The sequence below is a fragment of the Phalaenopsis equestris genome, unplaced genomic scaffold, assembly GCF_001263595.1.
Source record: "Phalaenopsis equestris unplaced genomic scaffold, ASM126359v1 Scaffold000428, whole genome shotgun sequence".
NCBI classification, from domain to species: domain Eukaryota; kingdom Viridiplantae; phylum Streptophyta; class Magnoliopsida; order Asparagales; family Orchidaceae; genus Phalaenopsis; species Phalaenopsis equestris.
This window is the reverse complement of record NW_018164869.1, coordinates 2,014,762-2,037,425: the sequence shown is the minus strand read 5'-3', so window position 1 is coordinate 2,037,425 and position 22,664 is coordinate 2,014,762. Positions and strand designations below refer to the sequence as shown.

General features: G+C 34.9%; 1 protein-coding gene across 1 annotated transcript; it reads right to left on the bottom strand.

The window, feature by feature from the left end:
* Window positions 1-2,018: 2,018 nt before the first annotated feature.
* LOC110027525 (3-isopropylmalate dehydratase large subunit, chloroplastic) lies at window positions 2,019-18,267 on the bottom strand. Its single transcript, XM_020729000.1, has 15 exons — window positions 17,974-18,267; window positions 17,739-17,876; window positions 17,446-17,616; window positions 15,783-15,935; window positions 15,634-15,702; window positions 15,438-15,554; window positions 10,124-10,198; window positions 9,876-9,953; window positions 9,459-9,554; window positions 8,830-8,879; window positions 8,190-8,244; window positions 7,947-8,078; window positions 3,202-3,249; window positions 2,928-3,086; window positions 2,019-2,488 (listed from the first exon to the last, which is right to left on the bottom strand). The coding sequence occupies exons 1-15, from the start codon at window positions 18,022-18,024 to the stop codon at window positions 2,348-2,350; spliced, it is 1,533 nt and encodes a 510-aa protein (XP_020584659.1). The 5' UTR covers window positions 18,025-18,267; the 3' UTR covers window positions 2,019-2,347.
* Between the last annotated feature and the right edge of the window lie 4,397 nt (window positions 18,268-22,664).

Genomic DNA, 22,664 nt, shown 5'->3' with positions numbered 1-22,664 from the left:
TTTCATTCAGAATTTTCAAAATGAATGAAAGAGGGGGTTTGTTTAGTAAATAGCAATGTTTCGGTTGCTATATTTGTAAAAAAAATCAAATTTTAGAATTGGATAAACAATCTATGAATGTATAATATATCAATGATATACAATGTAAAAATTGAAGTTAATGTGTTGGATATGTAAATACATAGGAACATTGAGGGATATGTAAGTAAATATGCCAAACATAAAATGTTACTAGTTGAAATTATTTATATTACTATATTAAAAATATTATGCACTTTCATCAATATATGATTTTAATTTTAAATTTGTTTTTCAAAATAAACCCAAGTTTTCATATTTATAAAACATTAATGAATTTGAGGATTGAACGAAATTATAAGTACTGTAATTCAAAGCATGAAATTACATTTGTGAATGTCTTCTAAGTATATGGTGTATGTATGAAATATACAAAGAGGCATGAGGATTTTAAGAGTTTACTTTGATTTTAGATATTAAAGATAACTTTTTTCATAATTCATAATTTCTAAGTTGTATTGTATTTAAGCCATGAGTCTATATACACTAATGTGATGTTTTTAAACTTTGTCACTCTTTCATGAGCATATGGTATTTGGTTGGATGCAAAACAAATGTGATGTTTTTTTTTTTTTTTGGTTGTTGATGATGCATTTAGGAATAAATGTATTTTAGAATTAAAGTGGGAGGGCAGTGGCAACAAGCAGGTGACTAACAATAACAGTTGATGGAGATTGGTGATAAGTTGGGGTAGATAATGGTGAATGGTGGCAGCGATGAATGGTGAGGGTTGATAACATGAAAGAGTGACAAAGGTTGTTGAAGGACGATTAGTGATGGCAGTAACGATGGATAGCAACTATAGATAGGGAAGGTGATGCAATGCCTTTTAAAATCATCCCAAATTATAAAATTTGGAATACATAAAAATGAAATGGCAAATTACAAATGTATAAATAAATTACTTTAAATTCATTTTTCATCCAATTAGACACAAGTTATAAACATTTCAATCATAAAATTCAAATAATATCCTTAGAATCCAGTACCGGTCCTATACACACAAAATGCATACAAACTCTAGTCATAAATGTAAGATTTAATAAAATTATCTTACTAAAAATATATTAGAACTAAGTTTTAATTTGAAACTAAAAAAAATTATATCATCAATATGAAATTATTTGATTGCATGCCCTTGAAGATTCAACAAATAAGAATAAAGACATGTGCAAACAAGAATGATGCACAACAACAACCAAGACAAACAATAAGTAAGAAATAATGACAACCACATTACATTTTAGACTACCTTTATTGTCTGTAAACATATAGGCATTGTTCATATCAAAATGAATGGAGTTCATTTCATACAATTAAGATTTACTTAGAAGTATGCTATTTATATTCATAGACATTTTATAGCATCAAATATCATCTTCAAAACTTTTTAACTTAATTGACACTGAACAATTAGTGTTAACATGGAAATAAGTATAGTATAGAAGAAAAGTAATAGGAAGTTCAGCACACATAGCACTCCATTCTTTTGTATTTACATATCTAAGACCTAAACTTCATTACATGCCACATTTACTATGCATGAAATGGTGTATTTCACTTCTTTAAAGTTAAAATAATGCCATTTTTATGTGATATGAAAGATTTGGATAGTATAAATGTGATAATTAAATCATAGTTGCTATATATGTAAATACATAAGAATTGGTTGGTATGTAAGCAAATATGTATGCAAATTTCCATTTTATTTTGTCAATCAATTGCCAAACGCACCAAATCATCTTTACTAGCATGCCTTATTGATGTGCTTATGTATGCCTTAGTTCATTTACCAATTTATTCATAGGCATATGAAACCTATCATACACTAGATTTCAATGACAATTTACTGACTTGTAAAAAATATAAAGCACACTTTTTTCAAGCATAGGTAAAGTGATGTAGATATAAAAATTTATGTTTAGGGGGTTCGATATGTAAATACATAAGAATTGTGAGGCATGCATGTAAAGTAAAAACACAGGATCAAATGGTCAATAAGAAGCAATGAACTCTCCTGTTTATAACTTCACATATTACTTCTCACAAATAGTCCCCCATCAAATACACACTATACTTGTTATTAACAAGTAACAAGCAATGAACAATCCCTAATTCTTGACCCAGATTGCAAGACTCTTCTCAGATCCCATCTCTCCTAACTATAACCCCAATCATACATTGAGCACAAACAGCTCCTCATCAACGGACAACAAAGCCCATAACACGCGCCAAAAGACGGTCGGCGGAGCCTACAAGGAATCTGTTCCTACTGCAAGAACTCTCTCGGGTCCGTTACAAAGCCAGTCAATGCTGATGCAGCCGCCGTATACGGCGAAGCAAGATAAATTTGACCTTCTTTGTGCCCCATTCTACCAGGAAAATTCCGGTTCGTGGTCGACACGCAAACCTGCATCAGAGTAAAAGTAGTTCACAACTTCGTTCATGTTCGATATTGTTACAATGTTTTTTTTTTAATTGTGTTCCGCTCAATAATAGCTTGATTATATTTACATATAGATACACATAGTAGTATATTCATATTTAAGAAAAATGTCAAAATAGTCTCCACTCTTTACAGATGACCATTTTCATCTCATGGTATATAAAAATGTCAATTTAGTCCCCGGAGTATATTAATATAGGTTGAAATAGTCGCAACGGACGAATATGCACCAATTTTAAACAATCAAGGAACTATTTTAGCACTTTTATAGACTCCAGAATTAAAACGGCCTTATGTAAACGGTCGGGAATATTTTGACACTTTACCTTTTAATATTCATATAAATATAACAAGGATAAATGTCTAATGATTCAGCGAAAAAAATAGGGGTAGTTGAGCTTGCCTGAGGTTCGTTCATGCGAGCATAGGTATCTCGAGGGCCACCCAAACAAGCACCACAGCTAGGACTTGTGGGAGTATCACAGCCAGCTTCTTCAAAGATCTGGGAGCAGGTCTTCCCTCCAGATCCTGGAACTGGGAGGCCATACAGATCCATCCAGACCTTCAAAAATTTTTAAGAAACTCGAGATTGAGATAGTTGGCTCCACTATTTTAAAAAATTAATCTCTCTCTCTCTCTCTCTCTCTCTCTCACACACACACACACACACATAATACCTTCTGAGTGGCTGGAACAAGAAATGTAGGGGCTTTGACCTTCTTTCCCTGCGAGTAAGGAATATGTGTTACTGACTAATGCAGAAGGTTAGATATCTGTAGGAAATCTATATGTTTTATATGAAGATATGTGATTCAATTAGATTTGCTGTAACAAAAATTTGCACAAAATAAAACTAGCATCTCAGGTACCAAAAGGGTAATTTACAAAACCGACCTTAAATATTTAAAAATTAAATGCCTAAGAAAACATAAGCATTTGGCTAGATCAAACCAAGAATTCTCTGAAAAAGCAGCATGAACCGCAACCACATCAAGAATAAGAAAACAATCTTAACATTGAAGCATTGGGAAAAAGAAAAGCAACAGAAAGATTACAGTTTGAAATAAAGTAATATTTAAGCATCCACAATGAAATTGGAAATAGAAATGATTGACACCTTGCAGCGCATGTGTTTGCTGAAGAGGGATTTTTAATAGTTATGTGAAACTCCTTGTATTCTATGAGCACCCAAAATTTTTTGAGTCAAATTTTTAGAAGTTGGATTGGACTATTAATAAAATATAACGCATAGATTTCTTACAAATTTGTTAGAGGTCTATAACATATGTTTCCTATTTTCCCAAAAGCGCAAGCCCTTATGCTTACTTATCTCCCTCAATAACGAGGAACTTTTGATTAAGGCCAATCATGAGTTGCCAAGTACCAAGCATACTGTTGCAAAAATTTTGACTTAAGGATAAAAAGAATATTGCCTTCTGAATAAAATGGGTGGGGTGAATGTTGAATAACCCAATGATGCAAGCGTCTGAGGTGAGATTCTACAGATGCAGGGCGTCAATTGTGTCCCCGATCGGGACTGAACTGTTCCGAGCTTTGGGAGAGCCGACAGCCCTCCAAGCCAGAGAGCTGCAACCAATTGGAGTGGGGCCACTCTAGTTATATACAACTTATATATTTTTCCTGCCTTGTTTAGGTTTTCAATTTTTGTGTGTTTGCATCGGGACAGTCGTCTGCATCTCACTTTTCCCTTTCTGGGTGTATCCAAAGGTTTGAATGGTGCTCTGGCTGTATTTCACTTCTGATGTGGTGATGATTATCCTTCCTCTACCCTTCCCAATCCTTCCCACATCGCTCCCTCCCTCCTTCCGTTGCTGCCGCCGCCTAGAACAGCAGTTCTTTGCTGTTTTCCAGCAGTTTGCTGCAGTCCAGGCGCTTGTCCTCGTTACCGTCACCACAGACAGCCATCCTTTTGTTGTCCTGCAATCCACCACATCCCTCTTTCGCTGCTGCCATCATCCTCCCCTGCTACAACCGCCCCTAACCGTAACTCCCTACTGCTTTCCCGCAGCCCAGCAACCTTTCCTTACTGCCATCGCCCATGACAGCCACCTTGTTATTCCTTCAGTTCACCGTCACCCCCTTGTTGCCGCCCCACTTTCCAACCTGTCTTGCCAACACAGCTCCACCCAGGATCTACCCAATTTCTCTTTGTGTGTCGTTTGTTACAAATTCAAATTTCCATTTGTTTTGTTGTAATTTCCTATTTGAAGTTGGTAATAATATTTGTTTTCAATTATTATTTGATTAAACTATAAAAGCAGGTATCTGAAGCAATAATGTAAATCTTTATTTAATAAAATATCAATTTAATACATATAATAAAATAATTACTCACCTTAATCTTGTTTGCTCGTCTCCCTAACTCCCTATCTTCAATCTTATAGCTTCAAATATTCTTCAATCTTAACTGCTCTTATAAATTAATATTTCATTAAATATTAATTATAAATTAAATAAATCAAACTTTAACTTTAATTAACATATACCTTATCTTTTAAAGTGATTCACTCTTCGATCTCAAAACTGAATCTTCATTATTTCAATTATTTCCTGATTTCAAATACATACATACATACATCTATGGACATACATATATATATATATATATATATATAAACCCATAACTCACCTAAAAACTCTTCAAAAGCAAGCTAAGCTCAAACGAGGGATCTGTCGAACACGATTTTCTTCTCTTCTCGCACGCCCAAACCTTTTGTACCGCTCTTTCCCATATGTGCACGAGCAGCCTCCCTTTCTTCTTTTTTCCTTTGAGCTCGGTTCGCCCCAGCATAAGCACGTGCACGCGTTTTCCCTCCTCCTTCCTCTTCGCACCAATCCCTTCTCCTTCGATTTCAACACAGATGGTAAGTAGATCTCCTCCCCCTTTCTCCCTTCAGCTAGGGTTCGGCATGACACGCTTCCTTCTCTTCCTCTTCTTCTTTTCCTTTGGCTTCTTATTCTCCCTTATTTTTCTTCTTATCCCTTCTTCCTTCTTCTTCCCCTTCTTCCCCTTGTTCCTCCTACACCAAACGGCTAGGGCACACACGCTTTCCTTCCTCTGTCCTTCACTCTCTTTGTTTTGATCCGTTCAAATGAAAAGGCAGAATTGGCTTCAACTCCTAAAGACGAAACCATGACAATGTGTATCCCCTACTACCTATTTGATTTATTATTATTATTATTATTATTATTATTATTATTATTATTATTATTATTATTATTATTTTCAATTATTACAATCTCCCCTTATAAATTATTGCCTCTTTTGTAAATTTTGATCAAGTTAAATTGATCATCCTCAATAAAAAATTACAAAAAATTGATGAATTATTACTCTAAGCTTCAAGCATTGAATTACACACAAACATTTTTAGATTTTATAATTTCTTTAGGATTTTATTTATTAGAATTTAGGCGTGAAAAAGTTTGTGTTTTGGGGAGTTTTGGCCGTAAAATCTCCTCTTATTGTATTTTTTTTTATTAATGTGGCTATCATAAAAAAATTTAAATGATTTTGTTTAATCATTTTATACCCAATTGACTTTGTCAAGTTGCTTTCATAAAATAGTGTCAATGATTTAGAGTTCTAATTTGTTTGAAAATTTGACGCTTTATAGATCTTGCAGACTTTATCATTGTATATAAAGAATTAGCTTCACAGATTAAGCTCATCATTATATTTTAAAAATACAAAAATACCAAGAGTCTTCGTTTTAAAATCATTTTTTTCTTAAGATGAACCTTGAAAGTTGTATGTGAATGGAAGACAAATGATTTTGTAGGCTCTACGGTTGAGAGTATTCGACTATAAATTTGCTTGGCCAGAGAACTCTCGTTTGTTTGGTTTCACAATGGTTCATCAAGCAAGAACATTTTGTCAACACTTGTCACAAGGACACGAAGGATTGAACTTCAAAAGTTAAGGACTATCATTTTACCATATGGAGAGGGCCGCCTGCTTAAGAGCATAGATATATGTTGATGAATTTAATTTTTGAAAATAAAATGCAAAGTTTTAAAAGTGATTGCACACCTCTAAGGTCTCTTAAAGTCCTCACAAAATAAGGACAATCTATGGGTAGTGTCTTATCTACTATCTCACCTACTTTCTGACAATTTAATCCGAAACCTCACAATAAACTCCCTCATCTCATTCAATTCTTTCTTTTCGAGGGAGGTCGGGGCATTCAAATTTCTGGAGCCCATGGTAATAAATCAAATATTTCCATCCTGCAAGAGAAATTTGGATAAGCAACATTTTTAATTAAATAGCCATGTGCAATATTTTCTAAGTATCGGCCATTAACTAGTGGCATTAATCATTAGCTATTCAAATTAATGAGCAAATAGGCTTCACTTTAATATGCATATTCAATTACGAAAAAGCCTTCCCAATTGAGCCCAATTCTTCAATTGGTAGCAATTAACCTTCTCAGCACTAAGAGATTCTCCCTCTTGATATATGACATACCATGCAATCAAAATACCTAAACATATATTCTTGACAAATCTCCAAATTTTGTCGGGCTTTTTAACTTCATCAAGTATGCTGAGCTCTTTCATTCATACATGAGTGTTCAGCACCTAAGTGAATTCATATTGGATGGCTACCTGAAGTGATAAAAATAAATTTCAAGTGATAAAATCATTTCAGCTCCAAACACTAAGGCCTACAGAGATGCTTTAGTTGGTGTCATTTAGGTTTAAGACATAACAACGTGTATAATTATATTCTGTTTAATTAACTCATTTTCTCTCAAGTCTTATATGTTTGCTCTAAACAAAGTAATTTTAGATTTGAAAAAAATAAGTATGTGTGTATCACATGGCCCTTGATGGCAAACTGATTTATGTATGCATGCCTTCAAGACTATTATAGAACTTAAGCTAAAAGTGAAACATGATCATAAAATAATATACAGAGATGATAAATTATATTAGGAAATTTACATAGATACCCACACAATTATTATGAATTTACATATCTAACACCTAAAATTTGGTAATTACATTTATAACATCGTGGTGGTATAAATTTATGCATAAAAAGGTGCACTTGACTTTTAAAAAGTTAGCAAAATTGGTATTTTTGATGTGATGTTAAAAAATTGAGCATTATGAACGTAAACATAAAAAATTTAGGTGGTAGATATATAAATACATAAGAATTGTGTTATGTATGTAGTAAATGCCCCAATATGTTAAGGAATCAAAGTTGAGAATCATTAAGCAAGAACAAACAAATTGCATCCAATACAACGATTCATTGTATAAGATATGTTGGGATGAACACGTATGTTGATTATCAAGTTGTAACACGCTCCAACACCTTATTTCTATAAGAAAATATTGGCGATCAAATTTGCACAAAATAGCAAAAGAACGGAAACAATAGCCTTACCGAGGCTAGAAAAACCTTAGCAGCGGCCATAAAATCCTCCGTCTTTCCTCCCGTGCACGATCCTATGTACACCCTATCAATTTTAACATCTCTACATTCTCTTGCTAGACCACGATTATCGGGTGAATGCGGCTATCATAGAAGAAGAAACATTAAGGATTCAACAGTTTTCATCAGATATGAGAAAGCAAATAAGAATGCAAAAGAGAATAATAAAATTTATTTAATAATGTATTCACAGACCTTTGCAACCAATGGTTCCAATTTTGAGACATCAAATTTGTAATCTTGAATGAACCTACAGCGCAAGATTCACATGCTCATCAACAATTACGACGGTGGTAATGCTCAAAATTTAGGGAAATTTACTTGCATACCATGCAATTCATATGAATTCACATATTTAACACAAAGTTTGATATTTATATTAATAACATGTTGATATTAACAAACTATACAAGAAAAAGCGTATTTCATTTTTAAAAAGTTAGTGATGGCGATAATTTTGATGTGATATTAAAGATTTGAGCGTAGTGTATGTAAATATGAAAGTTTAGATGTTGTATAAGTAAATATATAAGAATTATGTGGCATGTTTGTAAATGTCCTAAAAATATAACAGTAAGATAAAGTCCGTCGTGTAATTAAAGTACTCACCACACATCTACCATGAAGAAAATCAATTTATACAAATTTCATAATCAAAGTAGTTGCTTGTTGAACAACAATCATAAGGATTAAATGGAGATTAATGATCCATGAAGTCAACCCCAAACAATATGATAATTGGATAAAGATTAACTACAAGGGAACAGGAGAAGCCAATTCAACGGAATTTAGAAACAATCGGATTTTAAATGAAAAAATATATATTTATATTAACCTGGCATTTTCATCACTATACACAGGTTGATATTCCACAGAAGTCTTATCCTGCATATAAAAAAGTTGAATTGGTCAGTACGAAAATTAGAGCTGAGCGGCGGTATCAAAATTTGACTCGACGTGCCAACTCTACACGAAATCAACTCAAAATCTGGGTTCGGGTTGACCCGATTAATTTTTGGGTAGGATATGAGTTAAAAATCGTAGCCTGTTTAATTTTTCGAGTCCGTTTCAAGTTGACCCATCAACCCGAAATTGACCTAAAATTGAGATGTCAACCCAAAATCAATCCGTCGGCGCAAAATTGATCCAAGATTGACTCAAAATATACCCAAATTTGACCCGAATAGTTATGTTTTATGTTAAATGGATTATGTATGTCGGGTTCGTGTCAGTGAGTTGAAGACAAGTTGGGTTCGTGTTAGACTTTTTGACCACTTTAATATTTGGGTCGGATTATCAAGCAGACTGGAGTCGTGCCAATTTTGAATCAGCCCCGAACTCGACCCACAACCTCAATTTGACACACCTAGAACTAAGGAAATGTCATTTCTCATTTGATTCTAATCAAGCGAATTTGAAGCATGGAAGGAACTTTCAAGGCGTAAAACCGTTAAACTCACTTACCTCAAGATATTTGAACGTAGTTTTATCTGCAGGGACAACCCCATTCTTTCCCCCGGCTTCTACGACCATGTTGCATAATGTCATCCTCTCTTCCATCTGTGTGGCACAAAACATCAAATTACAATTGGAAGTTTTGCATGCATATCCCTCAATTCTTATGTATTTATATATCTAACACCTAAACTTTAATTTTTGCATACATGCCAACTTATGCAGAAAAAGATGTCTTTCACTATGTAAAAGTTAAATGGTGGCATTTTTTATGTGATATAAAAGACTTCGGTGGTATAAATGTAAAATGTAATACTTTGGTGTTAGATATGCAAAAATATAAGAATTGTGTGGTATGTATGTTAATGCCTCATTTCAATAATCCAAAAAAGACATGGTAAGAGTAATGTAACTCATGGATCTTACACTCAAGCTTTCAACAGTCGAACCAAGGAATTCCATAGACTTGTATCTCGCGCCAGCTACAGTTATTTCGCCAATTATCTTCATGGTAACATTCAAAGAAAATACTCTCAGATATACAGTATAAACTTAAAAACAAAATAATAATAATAATAATAATAATAGAGAAACTCCAATCAAAAAGCAGGAAAAGGTATTTAGTCAACAAATAAATAACGTTGATAAAAGAAATGTTAAAAAGTAAAACTTACTTGCAAAATCAAATCCTTAGCTAGCAAATAACTTGGCATTTCTCCATCCAATGTGAATCTCAATGTAGGAGGCACCTACAATTTCACATAAAACAACTCACGCATACAGAATAATCCCAAAGCACATGCTCTAGAGGATTGAAAAAAGAGAAACCATAATAAAACATTTAAACAATAATGATTTCCCATCGAGCATGACAAGCATTAATATTATTATAAAGAGCCATTTACATACATATCACCCAATTCCTATGTATTTACATATGCAACACCTAAACTTTACATTTCACATTTATACCTCACAAATCTTTCAAATCACAACAGCAATAGCACTATTTTAACTTTTAAAAAGTAAAATAAACTTTCGCATGCATAGACAAAGTGGCATGTATGTTAAAATCAAAATTTACGTGTTAGATACGTAATACATAAGAACTGAGTGATAAGTATGCAAATTTTCCTATTTTAAAATCTGACATTAACTTTGAAATCCGTGGCACAGCCTCACGGTACCAGTTGCTTTATATCATGAATTTTCAAACATATAAATGAAACTATAATCTTCCCTTTATAAGTAATAGCAAGTAGATAAAAAACGCATTTAAGAAATGGGGCATTTCATACATGCCACCCAATTCTTATATATTTACATATGGAACATCAAAATTTTATATTTTAAGTTTATACCACTCAAATCTTTCATATCACATCAAAAGATACCACCATTATAACTTTAAAAAAGTAAAATATACCGTTTCATGCATAGGTAAGATGGCAGGCATGTATGTAAAAATTTGTTGGATATGTAACTACGTAGGAATTGAGTGGTATGCATGTAAATCTTGCTTTACAGATAAAGAGTTACCAATACACTCCTAGATAATAGATACTAGCACAAAAATCAAATCTGAAGTTATTTGTCAGCGTCTAAACATAGAGGACAGCCACATTCAATTACTTTGGGTATATGCAATTGGAACGTACACGTGACAATTTGCTCGTAGAAAACTCATAAACAACGGCTAATTCGTGCATGCAAAAATATCCATAGGAAACTCCACATAAAGTAATATATCTGATACGTCATCAATAAGTTTCCATCATCCAACACAAATCTCGAGGCATGACATGAATCTCAAGGCACCTTTTTGAGCAAAAAGCATTCAAACTTCAATCGAGGCCCCGTTTGGGGCAGCTTATAATTGATAGCGACGTTTTCAAAACGCCGTCGTACCGTTTGTTTCGTGCGTTGAGGGAGCTAAATGAAAAACGCTCTTTTTATGTCTTTAATGGAGAAATGTTGGAGTATTTTTCCCCCATGCCCTTTTGTCCGTCTCTAGCTCGACGCTTCTCACCCTCGCCTCTCCTCTTGCCCTCTCCTTAAAGAAGCATAAGCAACAGTCGAAGCCATGGCGCTTTCACTGGCTCCAATCGCTTCCTTCGCCCTTCTTACTCAAGCCAGCAAACCAATGTGGAGAAGAAGCCCTTTCTCTCTCCCAGTTTCGCCTTATTTTTTTTCGGTACGCTCTCACCATTTGTTTCGGGTTCCATTCTTTCAGTGATTGTCGAGGATAGCGGATGATCTATTTGTTTTGGTATGGCTCTATTATGGAGCACATTGATCAATAATTTTCCCTTATTTATTGTTTTGTTTTATGTGATTTCTCTGTTACAAACTTATTCTGTTGACATGTCTGCTGATCTGAGATTTCTTTTTCTTTTGATTATTTAAATTGAAATGAGCCTAATTTTGAATTTGAGGTGATTGTATTTGTTTGTCACTGATCAGATCGCTGCATGAATTTTCTCTAACATATACTATAATTGTTTATAACTAATGACTATGCAATAAGTTTAAGGGGCTCTATGGCAAAGGATTTACGCTGTGATTTAACGAGGATTTAATCTAAATCCTGCCAAATAGTCAATTTAGGACAAGTTAAATTCTGAGATATGGTAAATCCTAAATTACAGTCAATACCGTAAATAGAGCATTTTCTCTATGTCAAATTTATTGAACCTCAAAAAAAAGGTGTTGATACAATTTTGAACTAGATATCACATATTATTTTATAACTTGGAAGAATATTCGTTGTAATTATATTTTTGTAAGTAATATGTATGCAAATTTAACACTACTGCTTGCCTCTTTTTAATTTCTACCTACTACCTACAATTGAAAATAATTTTACGGAGAAATAGAAGTTGCAACAAAAGACTTCAATCCTTTTAGTCCAATAAAACACCAAAAATATGTTCTATTTATTCATAATTTCAAGCTTGTATTTATTCTTAAATGAGACGGGTAACATATTTATTCTAATATTTCTAAATATTTAATTTCAAGCATTCTTGAAAGAAAAATTATGAACCACCCATACAGCAAAGCCAAAGTAAAATTATGATAGACCATATCAACATAAAATATCCTACTTTAATGAGCTCTTGTGGGTTTAGCAGCAAAAATAATTAAGCCACAAACCAAACTGCTAGACAGTTTATCCAGACCAAGGGCAGAATTTTCATTTTTTCAGAAACAGTTGCAAATCAGTTGTTTTTCAAACGCACAAACCAAACAACCAACCAGCTTATCCAGATCAGCTGTTGATCAGCAGCTTATCAGAATAAGCTGCTTATTTGAATAAGTTGAATAAGTTGCAGCTGCCCCAAATAGACCCTAAGAGTCATCCAAAACTTTGATTTCAGCAAACATACAGTCAAACTGATGGCTCGACGAGACGGATTCAACGTTACCAAAATTGGCTCAATTTGAGCCAAGCCAAACCCAGATCAAGTCATTAAACTACTTTTGGGAGCTTTCCAGACATAATTAGAATGTCAAATAGATTTTGAATCTTGCAAACTTATTGTCAAATTAAACTTCTTGACAAGACGAATATAACAAACCTGAGATCACTCAATTTCAACATCATTAAGGCACTCAAATGTCCATCAAATGTCGTCTGATCAAGGGGATCTCTCTAGGCCGTCCAATCAAGAGTGACCTAAATTCATTATTTGTAATTTAAACTCTACAAATAGAACCATATCCTCCTCTTAATAAGCGAAAGGCCAAAGCCTGGAAAAGAGGGAGGCCAAAGCATGGTGAAGAGGGCTCTAAAGTCCAGGATCATGCACCGACAATTTGGAGTGCATCTCCCACTCTTGCAGCCGACAATCACTATCGACCATTGTCAACCTCCTGCTCTTACAACTGCCAACAACCGTTGATCACTATTGGCCTCCTGTAACTACAGCCACCGTCGACCATCAACGGCCTCTCACTCTTGCATAACTCAGCCAGGCATCGTCGCCTCCTCTTACAACTTCAGTCGTCGCCACCCTCCGGTTAATGTTGGTCGCTACCTCCCTCCGTCCAACTCAGGTCACCGTCTCCGGCCAACTCCAACCTCCACCCGTCGGTCACTGGCGACCATTATCAGTTGCCACATGCTCCTTGCAGCAAATTTCCTTGTGAAGTCGCCATGTGCCCTGTGAAATCCCAAAGCACGTTGTGGAACAGTGAAACACCCCACAAATTGTGTAACAACGTACCCCTAATACGGGGTAATGATGTCTCCCGAAGACAGTGTAACAACGCACTCAATATACAGTGCAACGACACACAACAATGACGTTGTAACAATGCACCCCGGATACGATGCAATGACACCTTCGAAAAACAATGTAACAATGAACAATGGCTTTCTCCAAACACCTAAAACACCCTCCTTGCAACTCTCGACACTGACCCTTACAGCCTATGAACGTCGTCACAGCTCACCACTACGACTTACCTGATCAAATACGACCTACATGGTCCATAACACGTGCAGCTTTCAACTCTCACCTCTGCGGCTTACGAAGGTCATTAAAGGTCACCACTACGGCATGCACGACCAACTATGACCTACGTGATCCACAGCTTGTATAGCTCTCGACTCCGGGCTTTTCAGCAACAGACGTCACAACAGCTCACCACTACGGTCTACGCGACCAACTACGACCCATATAGTCTACAACTCATGTAGCTCTCGACTCAGACATAGCTGACCACTACGAGTAACATGATTATCTACGACCTACGTGGCGCACAGCCAGCGCAACTCTCCAGCTTGCAGATGTCATCGAACTCACCACTACGGTTTATGCAACTAACTACGACCTACGTAGTCTACAGCTTGCTCAACTCCTGACTCCGGCCCCTGCAGCCTACGGACATCATCGCAGCTTAACATTACGGCTTATGTGGCTCAGAGCTCCTCAAGCTTCCCACAACGTCTTTTGTGTCTAACTAACGCTTTTGTGGCAACCATCTGTGGCCCATAAAACCAACAGTTACATGGATTTCAACTACAGCATGTACGACAAACTGACGCCATAGTCACCGTCTACAACATTCACGGCAAACTGCTGCCTCTATAGTGCAAACAACTACGGCCCTTACAACCTAATATTACCAAGAGTTACATTCAATACAATCAGACTACGACTATTATTGATGAACCACCATTGCACATTTACAATGACCATTTTTGTAATTTCATCCTCTCTAATTTAGGAGAAGAGTGAACACATGTAATCACTATTTATAGTAAATTATTTCAACTATGCTAGGTCTTATGATTTTTTTCCCCTTTACAGGGTTTTCCACATAAAACTTATGGCATTCCTACCGATTACTTTTTTTCATCTGAGTGTGTGATGGACTTTTGTAGAATACTAAGACACTAAATAACCACTCTGTCACGAGAACCTTCCGACACGCATAAATATATAACACTTAAACTTTGCTTTTTACATTTAAACCACTCAAATTTTTTTTCATATCACATCAAAAATACTTTCATATCACATCAAAAATACCACTATTTTAAATTTTAAAAAAGTAAAATACACATCTTCATGCATACGTAAGGTGGCAAACATGTAAAAATTGAAGTTTAGGTGTTAGATATGTAAATACATTAGAATTGAGAGGTGTATATGTAAATCTTCCAAAATAATAAATGGAAATTTACATACATACACATAATTCTTATTTATTTACATATCCAGCACTCAAAGTTTAATAAGTACACTTCTAACAACTTGGCATCATAAACATATTCATGAAAAGGTAAATCTCTCCTTTAAAAAGAAAGTGATTCATATTTTTATAAGACTTGAGTGGTATGCATGTAAATATGCATGTTAGATGTAAATAAATAGGAATTGTACGGTATGGATGTAAATACCCCAACAAAAAATTGTAGAGTGGCTCATCACATTGTAACGGTATAACATAAATGTCATAAAGAAAACATTTATAGACCTTTAGTAGAAGCTTTCCAGCGCCCATGACAAAGCCTGCATCAGTGTTCCCAATTCCACTCGAAAATTGACCAAAAGCACCAGCCGTACAAGTGTGTGAATCTGTACCGAGCAAAACCTACTTCCAAATTACAAAAATATATTAGAATACCTAAAATAATTGGATAAAATTATACTCGATGAAAAATGGTAAGAACCTCGCCGGGTCTACAATGACCCTCTTGAGCAAGAGCAACATGGCAAACACCTTTATAATCTGGATTAGCCTGACAAATTATAATAGAGAATTATGCTTAAAAGTCTTTAATAAAATGAATTCAAAAGAATAAAGAAGAAGAAACCATACCTTGAAATTCCCAATATCTTTAATATCATAGAAATATTTGATGTTTTGCTCCATACAGAAATCCCTCAGGATATCAACATTTCGGTTAGCACGCTCATCGCTTGTGAAAATGTAGTGATCTGGTATTATAACTATTTTTTCACGATCCCAAACCTGTGATTACATTAAGAAAAAAGTGTTATAAAATAGATGGAATCCTCAAATTTATACCTTTACAATTAAGCATTTAGATTTCTACATTCTTAAGGTCTTAAAGGCAACACTAGAAGCACTAATTGGTGGCAAAATGAGAACATAAGTATGAAGATAACAGTTCAAATTTGTGATTACAGAAAGTTGGGGGATGACTATCGCTTCATTGCTCCTTTACTTCCATGCAAGCAAATATTTGAAGATAAAAGAGAAAAAAAAAGTGTTGAGTATCAAAATGGTCCCCTGAATATTTTCATGAGGCTATACTAGTGCCAAAATCTATAAAAAATATCAAATTAGTCCTCAAATTCTTTTAATGGTGGCCAAAATAATCCTCTAAAGGACTAGTTCAACCCATATTAAAAGACTCTGGAAACTCAATTGATACTTTTATAAGCTCTATGAGTAAAATGACCGATGCAAAGAGTTAGAGGACCATTTTGACACTTCTTTAAAAAAAACAGCTCTTTAATCAATAATTAAATATTACAAAATAAATGAACATAAGAATACAAGGAAAAACTTATAAATAAATTAAAAGCTTCATAGAAAGCTTAAAAAAAAGATGACGAAGAATTAAATCATATGACAATTCTATATATAATATCAACAACATCTTTGCATCCAATAACCATTCCAAACAATTCCATAAAAAATAAAACATTCTATTGCTTTCAGAACAAAGAGCAAAAAAATCAAATGGACCAAACAAATTAAAAGCTTATAGAAAGCTTAAAAAAAAAAGATGAGGAAGGATTGAATGATATGACAATTCTAAATGAGATATCAAAATCATCTTTGCATCCAATAATCAAATAGAACATTATATTGCTTTCAGAACAAAGAGCTAGAAATTCAAATGGGTCATGCAATCCTATTACAAATGAAACATCATCATCAAAATTATCCCAACTATATTGACCCGATTATACGTAAAATGAAGATTCAATATTGGAGATTAATGCTTTATGAGCAGTGTCAAAACAACAAGGTTGTGTGAAAATCAAGTCACAACATAGTGCTATCTAAAATGTAGCTTAAAATATAAAAAAACAAATTATAAACATTTTATCAATTGCTTAATAACATAAGAGAAATATCCTATTGCAAAGATACATCAATGACATATAAACAAAATATGAAATTGTTTAAACGTTCATGAATGTTTATGAAAGAGAACTATATGGGAAAATAAAATCATTACAATGTAAATAACCATTAACTAAATTGCACTAAACTAAACCAGACATTTCAGCAACAATAAAAGAAAGATTTACATACATGCACACAACTCCCATAAATTTACATATCTACACCTAAACTATAATTTTTACATTAACACCACTTTACCCTTGCATCAAAAGGTGCATTTCACTTTTACAAAGTTAATGATAGTGGTGATTTTTAAGTGATAAGAAACATTTAAGTGTTAGAAATGTAAAATTAAGAAAACAAAATACTACTATAAAACCTTAGCATTCTCTCCAAATTCTCTCTTGAAGATTCCGATGGTTCCAGGACCACAGACATCATGGGTCATCAGAACATCCACATTCACCCAAACATTTTCTCCGGGTTCAAGATGCGACCTTTCAGAAGCCCTAGCTAGAATCTTCTCCGTCATCGTCATCGCGTGCTTCACCTACAGATTATCATGGAGGCAAAAAAGAAAAAAGTAGAGTTTTACTGCTGGAAACTAAAAGAAAACAAATAAATAGATGTGGTGTGTGTGTGGGTGGGGGGGGGGGAAGAATGAAACCAAACCGAGCCAGAGGCTGATAGAGAACGCTGAGGAGAACGGGAAGGTGCCATGACTGAGAGAATCTTATTTAAAGAGTGTTTCCTGCATCTATGCGCGACAAATGAAGTGGAAGAAGAGGAGATTAAACGGCCCAAATCGCACTGAAAAATAAAAAGAAGAAATAAAGGAGGAAATTAGCAGATGCTTCGTTTGATGATTGGACGAAGCAGGTACAAAGATAGGGCGGCAAGATCGGACCTTTTTACCGAAAAGAGAAGATCCGGTGGCCGTGATAGTTGAAGCCGCCATTAGTGAAAGCACCGAGCTTGACTGGTGTGGTGTTATCAATCGGTCAAAGGATTTTTTTTACCTCGGAATGGAGAAGAAGACCGCATGCCTAGCACAAGCCTATTATGTTTTTTATTAGGCAAACAAATCTGATCAACATGACGATGTTCGTGGGTGAGAGCTCGTAGCGCGGGTCCTGGTGGCTGTCGAAAATGGGATCTGCACCAAAAAGTAGAAACCTAATGGCATGTGGCATTCAAGTGGTTGATTTTTTTTATTTAGGTTTTCATGCGTCTAATTTTTCTGTTTTTTAGCTCCTTTTCTGTTTTTTAGCTCCAGCAGTACTGTTCCAGAAAGTAAAGTTACTTGAGGAAGTTGTCTATTTGTCTATTACAATTATGTGAGAATAGTTATGAGGTAGCTATTTGGGAAAAAAATGATTATTCTAACTCTATTTAGTAAAGTTGTTTAAATATAATTATAAGAGTCATATATTTGATATTTCAGAAGTAAAAATTTATTTCAAAATAAAACAAATGTTCAGATACACGACTTACATAATAATAAGTACCGAAAGTGCTAAATAAAAAAATAAATTAGAGTGTATCCAAATCAAAGTCGTCCTCATCAAGAATTCCTTTTAATGATACAAAATATTGTGATAAACTAAAAATTATCAATTGAACGTCCCAAAACTAAACTATTCTAGTATAATCTACCCTTGCTTCGACAGCCCTGGAAACACTCAACAAATTAAATAAAACCCTCAATCTGCACCGACTATATATACAACACCTTTCAAAATTCAATCTAAAATAGCAAAGAATAGTTCATTTCAAAACTCTAAGGGTCTGTTTGGGGCAGCTGCAGCTTATCCAGGACCGCTGCAGCTTATCTAGTTTCTGCTGATAAGCAGCTGATTCTGATAATCTGTTGATGAGCAGCTGATCCGGATAAGTTGTCTAACTATTTGGTTTGTGCGTATGAAAAACAGCTTATTCTGGGAAAATGACCATTCTGCCCCTGTTTTGAAAAAAAACTCAAACACAAATCTCCCCAGTAATTCCTACACGGCATTCACCAACAATAGCGAGATATCAAAACAACAAACAACCTACAATAATCAAACCAAAAGAAAGACCAAAGCAAATCACCAACCCTAAATCAGGCATCGATTCTTCCAACAGTAAATAAAATTTGCAGTAACTTCAAATTTGAACCAGGAACACATAAGAGGAAGATAACATAGCCTAGATTTACATGTTGCAACGAAGGGTAATAACTGTGCGCAAGATTCCTTGGAGCTTCAACCTGCGCTTCTGCCTCTCGTAACATCAATGGAGATCTGTGGTACGGCGGCACTGCGGAAGATGGAGGGAGCGGCTCTGTGGTACTGCGACACTGCAGAAGATGGAGTGCAGAAGATGGAGGGAGCGACTCTACGAACGAAGATAAAGAATCGTGAATGAAGATGGAGGGAGCGACACTAGGAGCGCCTCGACCATCGAAGGAGCGCCGAAGGACCGCCGAAGGAGTCCCGAATCGCGAACGAGGGAAAGGGTAGCGGAGTAATTGGGGGCTAAACGCGGCCGAAGAACGCGGATCGCGGGTCTAACCCCGCGATCCGCATGTAATGTAAAAAAGAAACAGAGTTTTGATAAACGCAGCTTCAACACGTGAAACAAACGGTGAGGTGTCGTTTTTCAAAACGCCGCCGCACTTATAAGCTTCCACAAACGGGCCCTAAATCAAAAAAGCGAAAAATAGAATAGATATTCAATTGAAACCTCACCTTCTCCTCCTTGGAATCAGCTACCCCACCTTCCATTAGCAGTATCTTCCTCATAGATAGCTTTATCATTGGATCTCTCCCCTCAGACATTCATTTACGTGCTCTAAACTTCATCTTCTACCTCGCGGCGAAGCCTCTTTGAGGGAGTGCAGACTGCTTCGAGGGCTTCCCAAGGGAGCACAGGGCAAGGAGGCCAAAACTGATCGATAACGCGAGGCGGTGGGGTCAATCCCACAGTCCGCGTTCCGCCTATTTTAACTGTGGGCAGCCGCAAACACAACATCTAAATGAGAAAGTTTTTCTCAGCTTCGTGTTTTGGGGCTGCGCTGCGCGAAATACGCGGCCCCAAACAGAGCCTTAGTAATATTCATATTTTTTATATATTTATATATTTAATATTTAAAATTATTTTTTATAGTACAATTTTTATTTTATTTTTTAAATAATGATAATCATTTTTATGATATGACCCATTTAAATATTTTAATTGTAAGAAATCATAATTTTGATAGTATATATCTGGTGTGTATTAATTGTGTTGGATTTATAGTAATATTTTCATGTCTTATACATCCTAAAAGAATTATTATGCATGAATCACCGAGCATTTCGAACATTAAACATTTCATATTCAAATTCAATATCATCTAGGACCTAGATTTCATCAAACTTATAAGCAAATTGAATGTCTCGACATGGCGAGCCCAATGAAGCATTAATTGTTTCGTTCTAAGCTCGATCAAGTTTAATTCAAATCATGTAAGCACAATTGGAGGCTTTGGATTGCAAGTGAAAGATAAAATGGATTCTAAATTTGGCGAGTTTATAGTCGAATCGAGTGTCCAATCGAGTCGAATCTAATAAGCATAAGCTCACTTGATTTAGAAACATTTAATTGTTCATTAAACACCATCCAATCAAATGGATCACTTTATGTCGTCCGATTGAGTAGTCTAGATTCATGTCATACTTACAAAGGATGTCACTCACAAACTCTATATATAGATTCTCACTTCCTTCATGAAAGAGGGACTTGGGACCTATACCTACAGGAGAAAGACAAACGAGCACTAAGCTCTTGAGGGTTTCGAAGCTTCACCACACCTAGATTGTCGATGACTTGTTGTAGTGTGTTACGTTGGGTTTTTTTTAATGAAAATAATTTAATCTAATATATATATATATATATTAAATTTTGAAAAATGAGGTTGTACATATATCATAGATTTAACAGTTTGAATAACCGAGTGCACTATTGCAAGTGCTACTTCATCTTGAAAGATAAGAATATTACTTGATAGGAGGACGTGAATAGGCGGATGGCTAGGTATTATAACAAACACATCTTGGAGAATACCTCCATTAGTGACCTCATATTAAAGAATGCCAACCCAACCATACAAGGATAAGTTGTGGGAAAGCTCGACCAAACGTGGATTGGGCCCTTCATCATCGACAAACGAGTTGATCCCGTAGCATACGAGTAGAAGACCTATACAGGAAAATGAGTCCCTCGGATGTGGAGCAAATATAAAAAAAAAATTTATCGTTAGATAATTTTTTATCTGATGAGTGTAAATGAAATTGTTATCATTCCAAACCTTGTATTTTGTTGTTAAATGAAAATTTTGATATTTCGCTAATTGTACACATGATTCCAGGTTTGGCCGACACTCAAAAAACTTGAGGAGTTTACATGAAGGATTATGAAAGTCTGATTGACACTCAAGAAACTTGAATCAACTAAATGGTGGTTCCACTTGAGAGACAAAACTAAGTTAAGGATTAGGTATATGGCTCGGTATTGTAACAAACACATCTTAGAGAAGACCTTTATTAGATACCTCACATTAAAGAATGCCAACCTAGCCACCCAAGGATAAGCTGTGGGAAAGCTTAACTAAATATGGATTGGGCCCTTCATCATTGACAAACGAGTTGCTCCCTTAACATACAAGCTAAAAAACTATACAGGAAAAGGAGTCCCTCAGATGTGGAGCGAATATGAAAAGAAATTTTATCATAAGATAATTTTTTATCTTATGAGTAAAAATGAATGTGTTATCATTACAAACCTTATATTTTATTGTTAATTACATGAAATTTTTATAACTAATATCGCTATTTGTACGCATGATCCCAATTATGGATAAAACTAAAAAAAAAACTTAAGGAATTTACACAAGGGATTATGAAAGTCTGATTGACACTCGAGAAACTTGAATCGACTCGCAAACGTTGGTTCCACTCGAGCGATAAAACTGAATAAGGGATGAGCTCAGTTTCAACCATTTGACCATAATAATCTTTTTTCAAAGGATTTTAGTAAGAAACTAGAGCATCAGTGTGCCTAAAACCCAACCCTGTATAGAAGATACCGACAAGGCTACCAAAAGAGGACAACTCTTAGTCCAACCAAAATGACTGACAAGTGGACATACAAAAGATAACGCTAAAAATTCTTAAATTGTAATACATATAAGCAAATTAAATTTTTACGAGAGTCATTAGCAGCCAAAATTTAACACCACAAAAAGATTTCTAATCAAACGAGTTGAACACACACACACACACACACACACACACACATGATGAATATTATTTTAAAACTTTAATTGACTACAAGGCTACATAGATTTATAATCAATTAAAATTAATATTAAAAATAGAATAAATATATATTAAATTCTATTTAAATTAATATTTTAATAAAATAATAAGATTTAAATCTCGCCCCTACCTTTAACATCCAATGATTGTTTGATTAGGGTTATCAAAACGCCTCATTGTTCGCAAACAGCTCATGGTCGGCTCCCCAAGAAAACGAGCTAAACACGAGCCGAGCCAGCGCTTGCTCAAACTCGGCTTG

Coding starts and splice junctions, on each gene's coding strand:
- LOC110027525 (XM_020729000.1), bottom strand. CDS start 18,024: ATGGCGGCTTCAACTATCACGGCCACCGGATCTTCTCTTTTCGGTAAA. Junction 17,877..17,973: donor CTTCTCTTTTCGGTAAAAAG/GTCCGATCTTGC, acceptor TTTATTTTTCAG/TGCGATTTGGGCCGTTTAAT. Junction 2,489..2,927: donor CTCGCATGAACGAACCTCAG/GCAAGCTCAACT, acceptor ACTCTGATGCAG/GTTTGCGTGTCGACCACGAA.